The sequence below is a fragment of the Diplotaxodon limnothrissa genome, linkage group LG12 (assembly GCF_057381915.1).
Source record: "Diplotaxodon limnothrissa isolate DT_005_m linkage group LG12, D_limnothrissa_male_GT1.1, whole genome shotgun sequence".
Taxonomy (NCBI): Eukaryota; Metazoa; Chordata; class Actinopteri; order Cichliformes; family Cichlidae; genus Diplotaxodon; species Diplotaxodon limnothrissa.
In genome coordinates, this window is record NC_140607.1 from 34,746,575 (window position 1) to 34,764,078 (window position 17,504).

Below are 17,504 nucleotides of genomic sequence, written 5' to 3' on the forward strand. Positions count from 1 at the left end.
GACATGGTCAGTGACAATACCTGATGCTTTCATGCTGTTTACACCAAATTGTTCATTTTAATTATAGCCTCAGTTTTCTGTTCTGGAAGCAGCACATTGTGTTGTGTATTCAGAGATGCTCTTCTGCATAACTTCTTTTGTAATGACTGGTTATTTAAATTATTGTTTCCTTCCTATTTTCACACAGAAAACTGATGGCTACTTTCTGATGATTATTGGGAACCTTTCTGTTTCTAAAAAGTCAAATCAGTCTCTCTGACACCAGCAACTATGCAATGTTCAAACTCATTTTAATTACCTTTCAGTGAGATTCTGATGCTCAGTTTGAACTTCAAAGGGTCAACTTATCAATGGCATTATGCCTAATTGCAACAGATTTCTTCTATGTAATAATTAGAGGACTCAGTTAGCAGTAATACTTAATATAGTAGCAGGTGAGAGCATATAGGAGGAAGCAATTTTACTATGTAAAGAACTCTAACACAGCTTCATTCTTCTATGACAAGCCTTTACAAGTCGGAAATACTACAGCGCCGGGAGGACCTGAAGGCAGCACCACCCCTAATCAGCGTGGTTGTTGCTCTTGAACACACCTCGTAACATTTTCTCCAACAGGAGACGGAGGGGAAGTGAACGCCGAGCGAAAGGCAAGATATGACGCATTAATAATCTTTCACATGAAACTCAAAGTGAAATGTGATGCTTGGTCTCGTTTAAACGAAGCTTAACCGGCGAAAGGCGCTCCTGTTCGTTCGTGTTTTCGTTTCCTGAACTGTTAGTGAAACAGAGCCGATTCAGAGGCCTTTTAAAACCACATGACAAACAAACACTGTGTCCAAGCTTAATCTTCAACACTGTGGGATTTGTAAAAGCAAACCTGCAATTCAAGGTGGTTCCTGTAAGTTTATTTCGCAACCATTGTCGAGGTCAAAGGGTTCAGTGATTGACAGCTCGATGCGCTAATGAGACAGGGAGGACTAATTAAAGGGACAGTGTAGAATTGATGCTGTAGGTTTGTTTTTGTTTTTTTTACTAAATTATAAGTTTATTAACTTATGCATTTGCCATTTTTGTTGCCAGAAAATTACAAAATTTGATAAAAAAAAAAAATTGTCATGGAATTTTTTTTCAAAATAACTATTTTGAAATAGTTAAAAATATTTCAAAATTAAGTGCAGCTGTCAAGTGAATGCGAATAAAAAATATTTTGTCTAAATCATAAAGAGCACAGCGATATCAACTGAAGTGAACAAGGGTCAAGCTGTTCTTTACAGTAATACCAGTGAGTGCCACAAGATGGCACAGTTAGTTAGTAACTTTAATTAAATTGGAAACATTGTAATTAGAATAATTGGAACCAAATATTCTTGGGTCTAACTGTTAGTAAACAAGAGCAAAATGTATTTGTTTTCCATATTTTAGTCTTTCTCTGGATGTTATATCAAACCACTCAATAGGAAGAATAGATAGCATTCTAGTGAGATATCAGTATTTATTTGGGTCAATTTTGCTGTAGTACTTTTAGTTTTTTCAGCATTTTAAACTCTGAGCTATATTTTGAGGTTGTTAAACCCAAATTCCCATTTCTTGACATTAATCATCAATCAATTATTCAAAACGTTTTACCTTTTTATCTATGATTTAGCTTTAGCTCTTATGTGTCAAATGAATACTTTTAAAATACTTTTATCATTTTTTTGTAAGTAGCTGCTTCATCTGTTCATAATATCTCCTCTGACATTTTGCCAGATCATATATTACCCCAGGTTTCATTGTCTTTGTCTCGGGATCCAGGATGACGAGCTATCAACTGAGCGCGAAGGAGGACATGGTGGAGAAGTTTCTGGATGCTGCAGCAAGAGGAGATATGTCCCAGGTGTCCACCTTGCTGTCCCATGTGCCCTCGCTCATAAACCAGACAGGATACAGCGGCTGGACCGCACTAATGCTTGCAGCTCGCAATGGACATTCTCATGTGGTGGAGAAGCTGCTGTCACATGGGTACATCACTGCATTTCTCTTAATTTGTAATGTTATTAATGTACCATTTGCTTTGAACAATACTAAAGAGATATATTGTGGAATATTTATTCAAAGCTGCATTAATAATTTTTAGCATTTAGGGGATGCGTCTATTCCACATATGTTATGTTTAGGTAAATATTTGCAGACTTGATTGGCAGAAACATAGGAACTGGAAAGCATTATGAAAAGAGGCTAAAGTGAGGTTTTCAAATATTTAAAGAAACTGAACCTGAAAGAGCAAAGTAAACAGAAGTCTGTGTTTGTTTGTTTTTCAACAGAAGTTCCTTATTTGTGTGCACAAACTTGGCCAAAAAAATTTATTCTCATTCTGAAACAAAAGATGTAGCTAGAACAAAACTTGGCTACACACAGGTACGTTAAATTAAAACGTATTAAAAATTAAATAGGAGTAGACTGAAAGTCAGAGAGAGATAAAACTGTAGCTAAATTTTTTTAGCATATAGGAGCTATATGCTAAAATGATATTTTAAAGTATAAAACAAGGCAAAATAGGGATAAAACTAGTGGTGAAAATACAGTAAAATTAGGAGTTGCAAGAAAACCAAACAAGACAAAAAATAATAAACCTGCATGCGTGATGAGGCAAAAACCTTTACTGAAATAAATCAATATAAAAGCTGAAGAGACAAAAACTAGTAGCAAAAAAAAACCCATTTAGTATAGAAAAACATCCTCAAAGAGGCTATAATAAGCAGGTACGGAAAAAATATTGGTGCAATTTAAATGAAAACATCTAAAAACTTAAAAGTCTAAGTTGTAAAAGCCCCAGACTTTAATGTGTTGTAGCCTTGAATGTATAAATGGATTCCTGACTTCTCTAAAACCTCTTTTTTCTTCTGTCTTTTAGCTGTGATAAGTTCATAGTAAACAGTTCATCACAGACCGCCTACGATGTTGCCAAGTTCTGGGGTCACAAACACATCGCTAACCTACTCTGCCAGACAGACGATGGCTGCCGGCGAGTCCTGCCGGGCTCCGACATCAGTCCGCAGGAAAACTACTTCAGCAGGGAGACGCTGGACCGCCTGAGTGGGAAGAGGACTGACAAGGCCTGGTTGGAGGCCAAACAAAGAGAACCAGATACTGTCTACCTCATATTCTCGAACCTCAGCCCCATGCTCAGCACATCCCAGGAAGACGACGGCGCAGTGGTATGTTTATGACCTACAGCCTACGGCTAGTTTACATGACAAAGATGAAAGTCATGTGAATTGTGAATCTGATTGCAACAGGTTGAGAGCAAACTGTGCCGGTTCAGATATGAGGCAGTTAAGGATCTTCTGCAGAAACCTGCAACTGTGCTCATTTTCCTCGGAGTGGAGAAGAGGAAAAATCCCTCCCCTTGCTCTCCTGAGGAGGGTATCCGGGAGGCTCCTGCTTGGTTTGCTTTCAGCACTGATGAAGATGCTGCTGACCTTGTTAAACGGTGCAGGGAGAAGAACTGCTCCTTTTCAAAGATGCCAAACAGAGACCTGCTGAAACTAAACGAGGAAGAGGCCGGTGAGACACACAAAACGTGTGTTGTTGTTTGATCACCTGCCTCTCTTGTGTCACAGTATAATACTTCTTCCTGCTCTCCTTGTCTGCAAGGAATCGTGGCTCAGGCTCGATCGGTGTTGGCCTGGAACAGTCGCTACAGCTTCTGTCCGACATGTGGCAGCAGCACCAAACTGGAGGATGGAGGACACAAGAGAAGCTGTCTGAACTCTGAATGCAGGAGTCTAAAGGGGGTCCACAATACCTGCTATCCACGAGTTGGTATGAATCTGCTCATCTATCAGCTCATCTCCACTGTAGTTAATACTGTGTAGCATCATGCTGTGCACAAAAAACATTACCAAAAAACGTAAAAGCTAAAAAGAACAGAAAACTGTAGTTTCTCCAGTGGCTTCTTGAGGCTGGCTCTAAGTCAAGTCCTGCAGACCCCCATATTAAAAAAGCCCAACGTGGGTGCCTGTTATGCTGGTTGAAGGCACGGCCGTATGCAGCAGCCTGGGCATGATCCTGACCTGTAGCCCTTTCCTGCTCTCTTCCCCCTTTTTGTTGTCTATTCTTTATTGTTGCAATGTCAGATAAATTCAAAAATGTCCAAAGTAACAAAGTTTGCATATGTTTGTGATTTCAGACCCAGTGGTCATCATGCTGGTGATCCACCCAGATGGAAACCAATGTTTACTGGGAAGGAAGAAGGTCTTCCCAGCTGGGATGTTTTCCTGTTTAGCGGGATTTGTAGAGCCTGGTATACCACACACTCACACACACAGAAAAACAGAAAAACTGCTCAGCTGTTAAACAACTGATGTGAGCCTGAAGCTCATCCTCACAGGAATATTAACCATAAATCAAGTCTCAGCTATAAAAATTAGGGTGACAGCTTCTCCCTGTCCTACCCCGCAGGGGAAACGATTGAGGATGCAGTAAGGCGGGAGGTGGAGGAGGAGAGCGGCGTAAAGGTCGGACCGGTTCAGTATGTCTCCTGCCAGCCCTGGCCGATGCCATCCAACCTCATGTTTGGCTGCCTTGCTGTCGCCATATCAACAGACATCAAAGTGGATGAGAATGAGATAGAAGAAGCTCAGTGGTTCACACGGCAACAGGTAAGTAACAGTGCGACTATTAGTGGAACTGCTAACAGGGATCATGATGTTAAGAGTTAATAATAAGTCTACTGAAGATAATTTTATAACAACAACTTGGAAACTGTTAGCATCAGCTGTATCAACTAGAAATTCTCCAGAGCTTTCATGCATATCCCATGGCCAATTCTTCTAATGCTTAATAATGAACAATTCTAGACATTAATGAGACAGTAATCCAACTTCTCTGCTTGCTCAGGTAATCGACTCCTTGTTCAGAGGAGCATCTCCAGCTTTTAACATCCCCCCCAGGCAGACCATCGCCCACCAGATGATCAGACATTGGATCGGCATAAACGCTAACCTCTGACAGAACACCTTCATCACTCGACCACCTGCCCAGCTGAGGAGGTCAGATGGATAGGAACGAGTTTGTCCCCAGTAGATTAACTCACCACATTCCTCAGATTGTTCATGTTGTGCTTTAATATTAGTTTACTGCAAAGTGACTTTACGCATGTACAACAATCTCAGGTTTGACATTTCACCTCGGAAATATCTGCAGTACGATGATGAAATATGGAAGAAGAAGCATGCTCTGTCCAGATTCAGTCCAGAAGTAGTTGTCAGAAACTGTAATTATTTAAAATAAATGTATTTTAAAAAATGTAAAGTAGTATTCTCCTCGCGTGTTTTATAATAAACTATATTCAACTTTCCTTGGATTAAACAAAACATTTTTGACAAGAAATTAATTCTCAAACATCCATTTCATCTGCCAAACCATTCAGAGTCCTCAGGGTGGGGGGCCTTTTGTTTATGTTTAATTTGTTTTCATTTACTTTAATAAGTTCATTAAATCTAAATATTTCAGTAAAATTGCACAAGAGATTCTGATGATTGCTGGATTATTTCTAGGAGCCAAAATAAACTTCAAGTATTAAATAAATTAAAGCCTATCCTTTGCATCCTTCTGTCACACCAACCCTATATGACCACATCAGTGACTCTTCTCTGTGGTCTTCCTCTTTTCCTCCTGCCTAGAAGCTCCATACTGAGCATCCTTTGTGCATCGTATCCACTATCACTCTTCTACACTTGTCCAAACCATCTCAGCCTTGCCTCGATTACTTTCTTCAAAATGGTCAAATTATGCTGGCGCGACAGCTCATTTCGAATCCTGACCTTTCTGCTCACTTCCTATGAGAATCTTAGCATTCCGGGTTGCAAGAAGTCTGAAGCCCATCCCTAAATATATAAAGGTTACCCCAATGACTCAGTTATATATTCCCAGAGTTAATTCACAAACAAGGTTCCTTCTAAAACAGACAGCGATTTTGTCTGATTGTCTTCAATGCTTCAATGATCCATCTGTCTCCTGTGCATTCATAGAGAGCATGGTTTGCTTTATGAGAAAAGCGTCGCTTTTCAATAATTCATTTAATAACTTGAACTCATAAAGAGAATTTCTAGATGTGTTCAAGGAGTGGAAGGTGTTTTGCAGATTATATGGTCTTGCAGGGAGTAGAAGTGGTTCAATATCTGACTAAGATGCCGCCTGGTGGCACTGAGGATGCCTCAGTATCTTTCTAGAAGACTTGGTTGTAGCTGGACAGGGGCTAAAAAAAAAACTGGGCACTATTTTCAGTCTCACATGGGTCCCTATTATGATATTTTGTAATAAATAAGACTCCACAGAAGCATTACTTTGCCTGTGACTTTGTCTGTATCTTGGCTGTCCGCGCATATAAGGTCTTTCTAATGACTTGTCTGGTTAAATTAAAGTTCCACTGACTTCCTGCAACATTTTGTGGTGTGAAATGGTGAAAAGTCCAAGTTATAACTCTTTTGCACAATATAGGATATTTTTGAACATAGCGTATAAGTGTCTGTTAATGATTTGAATTACTTGTACTGTACACTGCTGGGTTGCTTTATCTATATTAGTGCAGCATAATGCAATAGTAGATTAACATTTTCAAATTTGCAAAATAATTAGTAACCAGATCTTTACAATAATTGGTACAGAATAAAAGTATAATGTTCATAACCAAAACATAGTGAAGTAGAGAGAAGAACATGTACTTCAGTTAAGTATTTGGCTGAATGTTATCATATTTCAGAGTGTCTGGTGGCACCCACATCTTACAACGATGACATACGTTCACATTATGAAATACATGTAATATACAGCGTATTAAATGCAGACACCAAGATGAGCATGTCAAACATGGAGTAACAATGATCTTAAGATAAAAAAGGAGGCCCTCCTTGCTTATTATGCTGCTGTGGAACTTTCCATATTTTCTTTATACAAAAATACCAAAAATGCAGAGCCGATGAGTCTGCCCCACAAGACAGGCCATTGTTTTCCTTGCTGTAATAAACCTTTGGGCCACATCTTATCTGAGCTCATTTGTTGCTGAAGTTGCTGAGTCTGTCTCAATGTGTTTTCACCCTGTGTCACTGTTAGAAATGTAACCTGCATCACAGATCAGATAAGAGCAGTCACTCTGCCTGCCCCAATTCAACACGTGCTCTGTCTCACAGGTCATCGGATAAACAGGCTGACTTTCAGTCAACAAACTAGGAAAGTGACTTCTCACAGCAGCCTCGGTCTGATGTGATATCTCGGAGATGTCAGCCTGATTTCTGTCCTTGTCGCTCTGAGGAAGCCAGAGCTTGGTTTCGTGTAGCGGAGCGCCGGCAGCCTCTTGATTTTCTTCTGATATGAAAACCTTGATAGGAGGACGGGACTGGTTCTCTGTGGGTTGTGCACTATAAGAAACATACTCAGAGTCTAGAGTGAGGCAGCCAATCAACAGCAGAGAGGTATCCTCACGCTGGTCATCATCTGGTAAGAGCTGAGAGGTTCGCTCAACTATGATGAGACTTTTGTCTCTGAGGACATCAGTCACCTGGAAGTCTTCAATATTAAGGATGCTCCTCTCTGCAAATTTCTGTTGAAAAGAATGAATGAGTGGTCATTTTGTGGCTGGCTGCTGTAGCTTTACATATATTTGTGTTTATTGTTTCTCTTTTTTTTTAGCTGTGCAAACCCTAACGGGTCATTTTGTCAGTCTTAGAAGTTTTCTTGTTCCCGTTTCTGTATGGTGTCTTTGCCATTCCCCCCTTGTTGTCTGTTTATTAGCATCCACAGTTTTCAAGATATCATGTTCAAATTTTGTGTGATGGTAGATATCATTAACAGGTGTTTTTGTTATAATTAGTTGGACTAATATTGTAAATCTGAGTCTGACGATGGGCACGAAGTCTCCCATGCACAGATATATGAGCTGTAAGTAATTAACCCAACTATGAAAGCTGTAAAAAAACAGGTTACCTCGTGGTTTGGGTCCATCAGCCACTGGCCTGTTTTGCTTAGTCGAGGGCTAGAGATTAGCGGGAAGAAGTACGACTTGTACCTAAAAAGTAATGTTGATTAAAGTCATTATCAGTGACAAGGACTAACCGCGTACTATCAGAGCATTCACTTCTGATTTTTGGAAACTGTTCCTGTAAGTCCAAGAAACCAGGAGAATCTTCAGGAAATTGTTCGCATTTTTGCAGCATGTTTAATCTTTCAGAGCCAGATTGACCAGAAAAAGCAGGTTCATGGGCCAATGACTTGAGGTCAGATAAAAAAAGATAACCGCTGTTAAATCCCATAAATGTTTGTGAAATACTGGTAAATATTCACATTTAGGAAGCTGTTCTCAGACAAGTTTTGGTAATGCTACTGCAAAATATGACTAGTTAGTAGCAAATAACATTTAACGTACATTTTTTCCCTTCATGCCATGCCTTGCATACAGTCTTTGGGCCAAAGATCACATGACATACATGAAAAACAAACGCATTAGTATTACTAAAAGAACAGATTGCCCAGCACTCACAGATTCCTGGACAGGATGGAGAGGATTAACACAGTGGCAGCAACCAGCAGCAGAGGAATCGCTGTAGCCACCACCGTTACATCATCTGGAAAGAAGAATATCAGATTCTCTTTGTTTCAAAAAACAGAATAAATAAATCACTTTCCTGCAGTCACAGCAGTATGTTTCTATCGCCTGTACTTATGTCCATCATCTGGGTCAGTTGTGTACCTCACTGTCGAGCATTTTCTGTAATAGCCACCTGCACTTTATCCATCCATCCGTGCTTTTCAAATTAAAAGCCTATATAACAAATTCAACATTTTATTGCTCTCTATTCTGTTATTTCTCTTATTGTGCTATAAGAGTTATTCAATTTTTGATGCTGAAAGAAAAGCCATCAAGCTGGCTTTGATGTAGGCAGTGCACTCATTTATAATTATAATAGAAAATATCTTAATTGCAAAGTGTGTTTCACATAATTGTGTCTTGTAACATGTGAAAAGTTCTTGTTTGCATTTGTATGATATAGACTTTCATTTTTTGGGGGGGAAATCCTCCAGAAATACAGCAGAAACATGTTTTGATTTTTTTAAGATAGTTTAAGTGTATTTTTGTTTGTCTCTTGGGTTGACATGGGTTGAAAATGTGAGGTAGCAAGTCGTGCTGTCCACTACAAACGATGCTGTTTTGTTTTGAAAGGGGTAAAGTTACTGAACATTTCTGAAATCCTGCAAAATCAAAGTCAAGACTGTCAAATTGGACCATTTCAGTTTTGGCAATAAAGTGATAATATCTGAAAATAAGTTGTCGCTTAACCTCCCTTGCGGCTTTGAAATGTGGAAGCTGCAATTTTTGTCCATTTTAAATGAAAGTCCATGTGCTCTCTTAGCCCAGCCCCAACAAATGAGACATCAACAGAAAGAGATACATAAGCAGTGCTTGATATAGAGATCTCAGACTCAGACAGAGAATCAAAATTAATTGCTGGCTCTTAGGAGGATATACAACTGGTTTCACAGGTGAACAAATGCTGCAGTCCACACACCAGGGGGCGCTGCAGATATGGCTTCAATGATTGATTCTAAGTATATTGAGTAGAAATCTACTACAAAGAAATGTAGCCAACGCTGCAATGCAAAAAAACCACAGAAAGGAATCTGGTTTTGGGTCCAGTGAAACTCACCGAAATCTGTCGTCATTTGAACGATGCTTTTAGAAACATTATCAGCCAACAGCGTAACAGAATACTGAGCGTTGGGCATCAGGTCATAGAAAGTGTGCTGCTGGTCATCTGGCCACAAAGGTAAAGCTGCAAATGGGAGACTGTATGTTGCATTTGCAAAAAGGTGATAAAATATGCATAACAGTTTTGTGTAACACCTCTGCAAGTGAGAAAATATACATGGACAAATCTAATGAAAAAAAGACAAACTTTTTTTTTTTTTTACCGTGGAGTGAGATTTTATGTTAAAAGGCTCATTAACCCACATACATTGTTTGTCTGAGTCTTTCCTCAGAACTGCTTCATATCTGCTCACTCTGACTGGCTCAGACTTCCTCTGCCACTCCCACATAATGGTCACTGATGTCTTAGTCACACTGACACTCAGATTGACCACCTCCATCAAAGCTGAGAAGACGAACACACACAGATAGAAAGTCAGATATAGATTCCTCATTTTTCCCCTGCATTTAGTTCAATGCAAATAACTTCTGTTCTGCTGTAAATTACTTTGCATATTATTCGCCCATTTTACTGCATTAGCATCACTATTAATTGACTCTTAGATAAGACTTTTCTCATTTTCTACTCACAGAAACAATACTAACTGAGAATACTAATACTGAGAGCTGATGATTCACATTACCGAGTCATCCGGTGCAGATGCAGATGTTATCACCCCCACACATTTCTATCTGAGCTCATATTTACCTCCGTACTGCAGACTTGCCGGCAGAGACTGACGAGACCCATACTGCTGGTTGTAAACGGGAAACACACTGATCAGGTACTCCTTATTAGGGTCAACATCTGGAAACATGCACAGTAAACAGAACAGCTGTATAAAATACAATGTCTGTTATAGACTAAAATACCATATATAAGTCACTCTTTCAGTTTGATTTATTTCCCCTCACCCCCAACAGGTTGCAGCAGACGGGTGCCCCTCCCTGAGCCTGGTTCTGCTAGAGGTTTCTTCCTGTTAAAAGGGTTTTTTTCTTCCCACTTTCTCCATGTGCTTGCTCTTAGATTGCTTTTTCTCTGTATTATTATGGGGTCTTTACCTTACAATATAGAGGGCCACAATGGTTGTTGTGATTTGGTGCTATATAAAACAAATCTGAAATGAATGAATTTAGACTTGATTTGTCAGGAAAAATGTACAAAGAAAAAAAAAAGCTAACATAAAACTTCTCCTAAGAGAAAAGATGCACCTACTAGCTAATTTCCATCTGCACTATTTAAATCCACATGGACAGTCTCCAGCAGTAATACATCCCCGCACAGCGCCCCCCAGCATTCAGCAGTATACATAAACTGCTCTGCTTCCTCAAAACTCAGCAACAAAGTGTGAAAGTGTGAGAGTGTGTGTAGAAAAAATTAGTCGCTAACAAATGCCCAAACATATTTTTAAAGACTTAATGAAGAGCTGTTTGAGGAAACTGCTGTAAAATTTATCACATTTTTGTTGTAGATCTTATTAAAACACAACATAATTATGACATTTACCTGTTTCTTTATGGTAAAAATGGTAAATGGCCTGCATTTGTATAGCGCTTTACTCAGTCCCCTAAGAACCCCAAAGCGCTTTACACTACATTCAGTCATTCACCCAGTCACACACACATTCACACACTGGCGACGGCAAGCTACATTGTAGCCACAGCTGCCCTGGGGCGCACTGACAGAGATTTATCTGGAAATCTCCATTTTAAAAAAATCCCCACTAATCAAATGCAAATCAAATACACACAAGATGATAGCTTTTTCCCCCATGTTGGGCTCTGTTATCTAACACCATCTAGATTGTGGTGATGAGGTCCTATCAGCACAACTGCACTTGCTATTTTGCATCAGCTTTACAGTAAAAGCCTGCTAGTGGAGAAATTTACTCAGCAGCACGTAGCAGCCTTAAGGATTCAAAGATAAAGCCAAAGAACAAGTGGCAGAAAGCGGTTTGCCCCAACAGTGAGTCAAACCCCATAGATGTGAAAATGCACTCCTTTACACCAGAAACACTTAATATGGCTTTTTTTAAAAAAAAGAAACCTGTTTAAAAGTAACCAATTAAAGATATGCATTATTAGATCTGATCATGTTTTGCACCACTGCTGGCTGCTGTAGCTGCTGCCTCTCAGCTTTGCTTCACTTCCATGAATTTGAGTCACTGAACTGGACTTCTCTGTGCCGTCTGTGCCTTCTGGAGCATTTTAATGATATTATCTGACAAATAATGCAGTTTACTAACAATGCTATGGCAAAAACACTCATATTAAGGCTAATAAGGCATCTGTGATGTCACAGCGGGTTTGTCTATATAAAGTCTCTGGTTAAAATGCTCAGTTCTAGAGTGGCTGACTGCTTGGCCCCCACCTCTGCTAATTGGAATCCAATTTAGTGAACTGACGTTTGTCTTGTTGGTGGCTTTTTGAGCATTTTTAATGGAGTTATCTAACAATAATATGGCTTGTTGTATGGTACAGCTTCACGAAAAAGAAGATGATGCCTGAGCAGTATGCTTTTATTCTGAAGTGACTGCAGGACACAGAATTCAAGGTGAAGCCAATATATCATATTCATTAAAAAATAAAATGACTTTTGTTTTGGGGTTTTTTCCCCCTTTTCACCTCGTATGACGGTGGAGGTGATGAAGCCGTCAACTCGAGACCAGTGGCTGGTGGATGGACTCGTCTCAGGGTGCCACTGAATCAGGAAATAACTGACAGGCAGGGTGTGACCTTGGTTGATGGGGATCTTCCACTGGACCAGAAGCTCATTTTTTTCTGGGTAAGAGGTGGAAATCCACATGTTTCTGACAGAGGGAAGAGCTGCGAAAACAGGGCCCACATTATTACATAGATTAAGATGAAGAAGACAACGCTCATCATCAACAGTAAAATAAGCTACCATTTTTAAGTCTCCTATTTTTGAGATCCGCACTTGTTCCAATGCACTGTGCATTTTTGAAATTTCTCTTCTTGTTAAACATATGAGGCAAGTTTTTAAGAAAAAACAGACGAGATCTTGGAAAGATTTTGCAATAGGTTTTGTAAAAACAGCATGTCACTGGTCTGCTGCTTCCTTCGATGAAAAAATAACATGCAGGATGTTGCAAAAGTGAGTAGCACGCGTATCGTATCTAATATCTAGAGCTGGAAGCCAATAGTCACGATTGTGTAAGATACTGCAAATGTCTTTTTTAAAATTCAAATTCAAAATTCAAATTCAAATTTTATTTGTCACGTACACAGTCATACACAGTACGATATGTAGTGAAATGCTTGGACAACTACTCGTGACCTAAAGAAAACAAAAAAAGGAAAGGCTATGAATAAGATAGGAAATAAATATGCAAAATTAAAAAGGGTAAATTTAACTAGGAAGGAATAAAATATAAATTAAGGTTAAAAATGAAATAACTGTACAACACAAATTAGAATGAAGGGTAAATTTAACTGGGAAGAATAAGATAAAATATATAAATTAAAGTTGAAAATAAAATAACTGTACAACAAAATACACAATACACAATATAGAACTATATAAGAATGTATGAAGAAATCTAAATATAAATAAATATATACACAATAACAGCAGCTGTACAAGTATTAACTGGAAATGAAATGTTGTTGGAGACATATACATACAGAACAAGGATGCTTTTGGCCTCTGCTATTTTTGGCAGTTAATATAGTTGGGTTTTTATTACATATCTAAATTTTGACCAGGTGACTGACGAGCTAGCCTGGGTGTATATATGTTTGTAGCGACCAGATATTATCAGTGGGTTGCTGACTGCCTCTACACCCGTAAGACTGAGGCCTAAAATGCATTAATTAATTCTTCTCCTCTTGGATGCTTTTAGAGCTGCTGTCAAATATTCCCTTTATGGAGGAAAGAGTTCAGTAGCTTTAGGAAGAAATGCATTATTTAAAGCAACTCATGTTAAAATTGTGATGTCTGTGGGGATCAATATTCTACAAATACCCCAGCATATCACTCAGAACATTAATATAACAATAACAATAATTACATGTCATAACCAGGATCTTCTGTCTTTTTGTGCTGAAGCTGAGATGGGCAGCAGGGCCGTAGCCAGCTGTGTTGAAGGCTCTGACTGTGATGCTGCAGTTCCCCTCCTTCACCACTAGGCGTGTCACATCAGTGGTGCTTTGAATCAGTCCACCTTCTTTATAGCTCATTTGGTATCCAAGGATTCGACCTTCAGTTTCAAGAGACTCAGGAGCCTAAGATGGAAAAAAGAAAAATAATAAAAGATTCATTTTAGTAAATCAGAACGGTATTTTTCTGCATTTATATGAGAACTCATCATCATAGGTAAGTGAGACACTATACCTTCAACATAATGAGATGAACTTCCAGAGATCCACCTTTTTTCTCCAGTCTGTAAAACACCTCTGGTGGCCTGGAAGGAACTAAAAGAAAAAAAAATTGAGCTTCTTTTTAAAAATTTATTAATTTATTTTATATATGTCAGTGTTGTAGCTCCTGGTATTCTGTCCCTGATGTGCATGCCTGTTACCTCTGTCCAGTGTTCTTCCTCTGATTTCAGAGCTCCAGTTACTCCAGAAGATCTGTTCCCTGCAGGCCACAGCAGCTCTGTAGACTGTAAACGGCAGGAGGTCTTTGATGGTGTAATTCAACGTCAGGTTTGCAGATAAATCTGGAACCTGGACACAAAAGCACACAACCAAACCTATGGGACAAAGCTGACTGTAAGTGGACGTACTATGCTCTTCTATACTTCTATCCTGTCTACTCTGTCACAGTGCTGGATGGCCGAAGGAATAATGAGGTTAGTGCATGTACAAGAATCACTGTAAGTCAAAAGATCAGGTTTCAGCCATTTTTATTTTGGGATCAAAATGTTGCCTCTATTAAAACTTTATTAAACAATTAAAATACATTTGTGATTTAAGGAGCTTGGAAAGAAAAGCGACTGGACTTCTTTAAGTTTCTTTAAGACGTTTCATGTCTCATCCGAGAAGCTTCTCCTTAGATTACTATGACATGGATGACCTACATGTTCATATTGTGATTCCCTTTTTGGTCGTTTTTACATTTTCCAAAGCTTATTAAGCTACAAACCCTGTTCCAAAAGAAACTAAACAAAAACAAAAGAAGTTCACATCTAACGACCACAATCGCCTACAGAGCCTACAGAGTGTTGGCATGATGCTAACCTTGGTCCATATGTCCTCGCTGTCGAGTCTGTAACGAAGCTGACATCTGCCATCACCGCTGCTTGTCCAAGACACGACAAGTGAGTCCTCAGTAGAGCTGAGCACAGTTAATACAGGTGTAGGGGGCTTGACTGAGAGGAGGAGACAAAGAGCAAATTACTTCATCATCATTTTATATGAGCGGACAGCAGAGGAAGAAGCCAGGTGGATTACAGGTGACAGTCACAAAACGTGTGGGTGTCTAACCTGCTTCAAAAAGAAAGATACTGTGAGGCTCAGACCAGATCTCTGTCATGTGGTTTTTAATCCTTGCTGTCACATTGACAACGGATGCTGAGTTGAAGATGCCCTGACAGGATATAATTTCGTGGTCCCTAAATAGAAAAGATAAAACATCTGAGAAGATTCCACAAGATCACTTTGTAATTATCATCGTAACGAAATCATCAAGTTTTATACCTGCTGAAAATCAGGGAGGCGGTAGTCTCAGTGTCGCTGTTTGAGTCTAGACTCCACTCACATGTCATGGATACTTGTCTGTCTGCAGACTTTTGGTAGTAACACGACATGTTCAGAGTACCTGCAGGAAAAGACGTTTAAATAACACGTCACTCCAAAAAGCTGAAGACTTTAGTTTTGGGTCATGTGAACGACATGTCTACACATCAGAGCGGGTTAACTGAATACGTTCTTCTACTGGGCCTACATTTAATGTTTTACAAAATTAACATGATTAAATGAAAACTTCAAACCAGTCACTGAGACCAAAAAAAACTAACATCCAGAAACATATAACCAGATATATTTTTTAGCTTCTATTTACATAAAAAAACCCTTCTCAGTCATGTTTAAACAGATCCGATTTCTCATAGATCCTTATCCTTCTGCTGAGGTCCTTTTAGAAACAGGCAGCTTTACTTCATGTTTCTATTTTTTAAATCAGATGATAAAAAACAATAAGCAAACATGTGTGCTCACTCTGTGTGGATGAGGGTGGGCGAGGGTCACAGTCTGCAGGGGTGGTGACACACACCCGTGTGTTTTCTTTGCAGATCTCCAGCTGAAAGTCTCTAACTGTCACTCCTGACGCGAAGAAACAGGGAAACAGAGAAAGTCAATGAAAAAAGAATAAAGATCATTAAAGATTTTAATGATTTTGGTGCCCTGGATGTTTTTGTAAAGTGTGAAATGGAAAGTGAGACAATGTTTATTCACTAAAGACAAAGACTATATTGTCAAAAGTATTCACTAACCTAACCCAGTCACTGAATTCAGGTGTTCCAATCATTTGCATGGCCACAGGTGTACTACATCAAACACAGACTGCTTCTACAAACATTTGTGAAAGAACTGGTTGCTTTCAGGAGCTCTGTGAATTCCAGCATGGTCCCGTGATGGGATGCAACCCGTGCAACACATCCATTTCCTCACTACTAAATATTCCACAGTCGACTCTAAGTGGTTATAACAAAGTGGAAATGATTTGACTAAAATTACAGAACTTGTCTGACTGTGTTGTGCAGTGTAAAGAGCATGAACAATTTCATGCTATAAACTTTGTGGGAACAGTTTGGGGATGGCCCCTTCCTGTTTCAACATGACAGGTCAATAACAACATGGATGAGCGAGTTTGGTGTGGAAAGGACTCGCTTTCACAGTCCTGACCTCAACCTGCTAGACGCCTTTGGGATGAATGTGAACAAATGCTTTTTGCATTATAGTTTATAACTTCTCTACACCGATAGAAAGGTGAAAAAATGCCCGCGTAATTCTGACGCTCTGTTTTAAAATGATTCAATAAAATAAATTTGAAAAAAAAAAAAAAAAAAGCTGTACTTCAATCAGAAAGTGTGTTCCCTTAAAAAAAAAAAAAAAAAAACACGTCAACAAGAGCTACAGTTCAAACACACACACACACACACACACACACACACACACACACACACACACACACAACTGAACGGATCAATAAAAGACCTTGATCAGAAAAAAAAAAAAAAAGTCCTGAAATTTTTCTTCAGGAATTTAGCGAATTCAGTTTGGCTCCCTCACAAGCCAAACACTTCCAGTCCAGAAAACACTTTAGTAACATTAAAATGCAAAATCTGACTTTTAACATGAAACATTTGTGGATAACTTACCATAAGAAAACACACCAATCAGGAGACTCATCACTGTCCAGGTACAGAAGTGCACTTTAAGAACCCAAACATCCATCTTAACGGTAAAAATGATTTTCATCTAAACATCCAAGGACATCCGCACTTAATCTGTATGGTCTTTAAAAAAAGGTTCAAACCCCACAGAGAACGTCTCTGGTGTGTGCGGGAGGAAGGAGGAAGACGCCTCTGCTCAGCTCTGAGCTCGCTCAGGAAATTGCTCCACTCATGTAATCAAGCGACAAACTTGTGAAAGTATGTTTATGCTTCACTTGTATGTAGAGGATTATATGTCTATAAAGTTTAGTAGGATTACGGTAACTTTCAGCGCACTCTGGTGGATAAACTGTGTACAGCTATTTGACTCATGTAGTGAGCTACCAATCACAAAAACAAAAGCGTTAGCTAAATATACATTT

At 39.1% G+C, this 17,504-nt stretch overlaps 2 protein-coding genes across 3 annotated transcripts; one reads left to right on the plus strand and one right to left on the minus strand.

Annotated features, from left to right (window-relative positions):
* The first annotated feature begins 562 nt into the window (after positions 1–562).
* On the plus strand, positions 563–5,597 carry nudt12 (nudix (nucleoside diphosphate linked moiety X)-type motif 12). Of its 2 annotated transcripts, none has more exons than XM_085366868.1 (8): positions 563–647; positions 1,750–2,001; positions 2,894–3,197; positions 3,279–3,546; positions 3,637–3,804; positions 4,172–4,285; positions 4,444–4,643; positions 4,882–5,597. In XM_085366868.1, the coding sequence occupies exons 2-8, from the start codon at positions 1,796–1,798 to the stop codon at positions 4,990–4,992; spliced, it is 1,371 nt and encodes a 456-aa protein (XP_085222994.1). In that variant the 5' UTR covers positions 563–647; positions 1,750–1,795; the 3' UTR covers positions 4,993–5,597. The 2 variants fall into 2 exon arrangements, with proteins under 2 accessions (XP_085222994.1, XP_085222993.1); XM_085366867.1 differs by having other exon boundaries at positions 1,795–2,001.
* A 1,392-nt stretch (positions 5,598–6,989) lies between these two features.
* Positions 6,990–17,179, minus strand: LOC146621752 (interleukin-6 receptor subunit beta). The gene is made up of 16 exons (XM_085366869.1): positions 17,068–17,179; positions 15,905–16,009; positions 15,386–15,506; positions 15,173–15,300; positions 14,927–15,057; positions 14,266–14,413; positions 14,079–14,158; positions 13,756–13,969; positions 12,350–12,550; positions 10,434–10,532; positions 9,989–10,130; positions 9,929–9,931; positions 9,684–9,823; positions 8,519–8,603; positions 7,966–8,047; positions 6,990–7,582 (listed from the first exon to the last, which is right to left on the minus strand). Exons 1-16 carry the CDS (start codon positions 17,165–17,167, stop codon positions 7,076–7,078), a joined length of 2,286 nt encoding a protein of 761 aa, XP_085222995.1. The 5' UTR covers positions 17,168–17,179; the 3' UTR covers positions 6,990–7,075.
* Between the last annotated feature and the right edge of the window lie 325 nt (positions 17,180–17,504).

What these genes read in the sequence shown, in the direction of transcription:
- nudt12 (XM_085366868.1), top strand. Translation starts at nt 1,796, where the DNA reads ATGACGAGCTATCAACTGAGCGCGAAGGAGGACATGGTGGAGAAGTTT. An exon ending in AGGAAGACGACGGCGCAGTG is followed by an intron (nt 3,198 to 3,278) that starts GTATGTTTATGA and finishes TGATTGCAACAG; the next exon opens with GTTGAGAGCAAACTGTGCCG. An exon ending in ACTAAACGAGGAAGAGGCCG is followed by an intron (nt 3,547 to 3,636) that starts GTGAGACACACA and finishes CTTGTCTGCAAG; the next exon opens with GAATCGTGGCTCAGGCTCGA.
- LOC146621752 (XM_085366869.1), bottom strand. Translation starts at nt 17,167, where the DNA reads ATGAAAATCATTTTTACCGTTAAGATGGATGTTTGGGTTCTTAAAGTG. An exon ending in GATTGGTGTGTTTTCTTATG is followed by an intron (nt 16,010 to 17,067) that starts GTAAGTTATCCA and finishes TCTTCGCGTCAG; the next exon opens with GAGTGACAGTTAGAGACTTT. An exon ending in AGGAAGAACACTGGACAGAG is followed by an intron (nt 14,159 to 14,265) that starts GTAACAGGCATG and finishes TTTTTCTTTTAG; the next exon opens with TTCCTTCCAGGCCACCAGAG.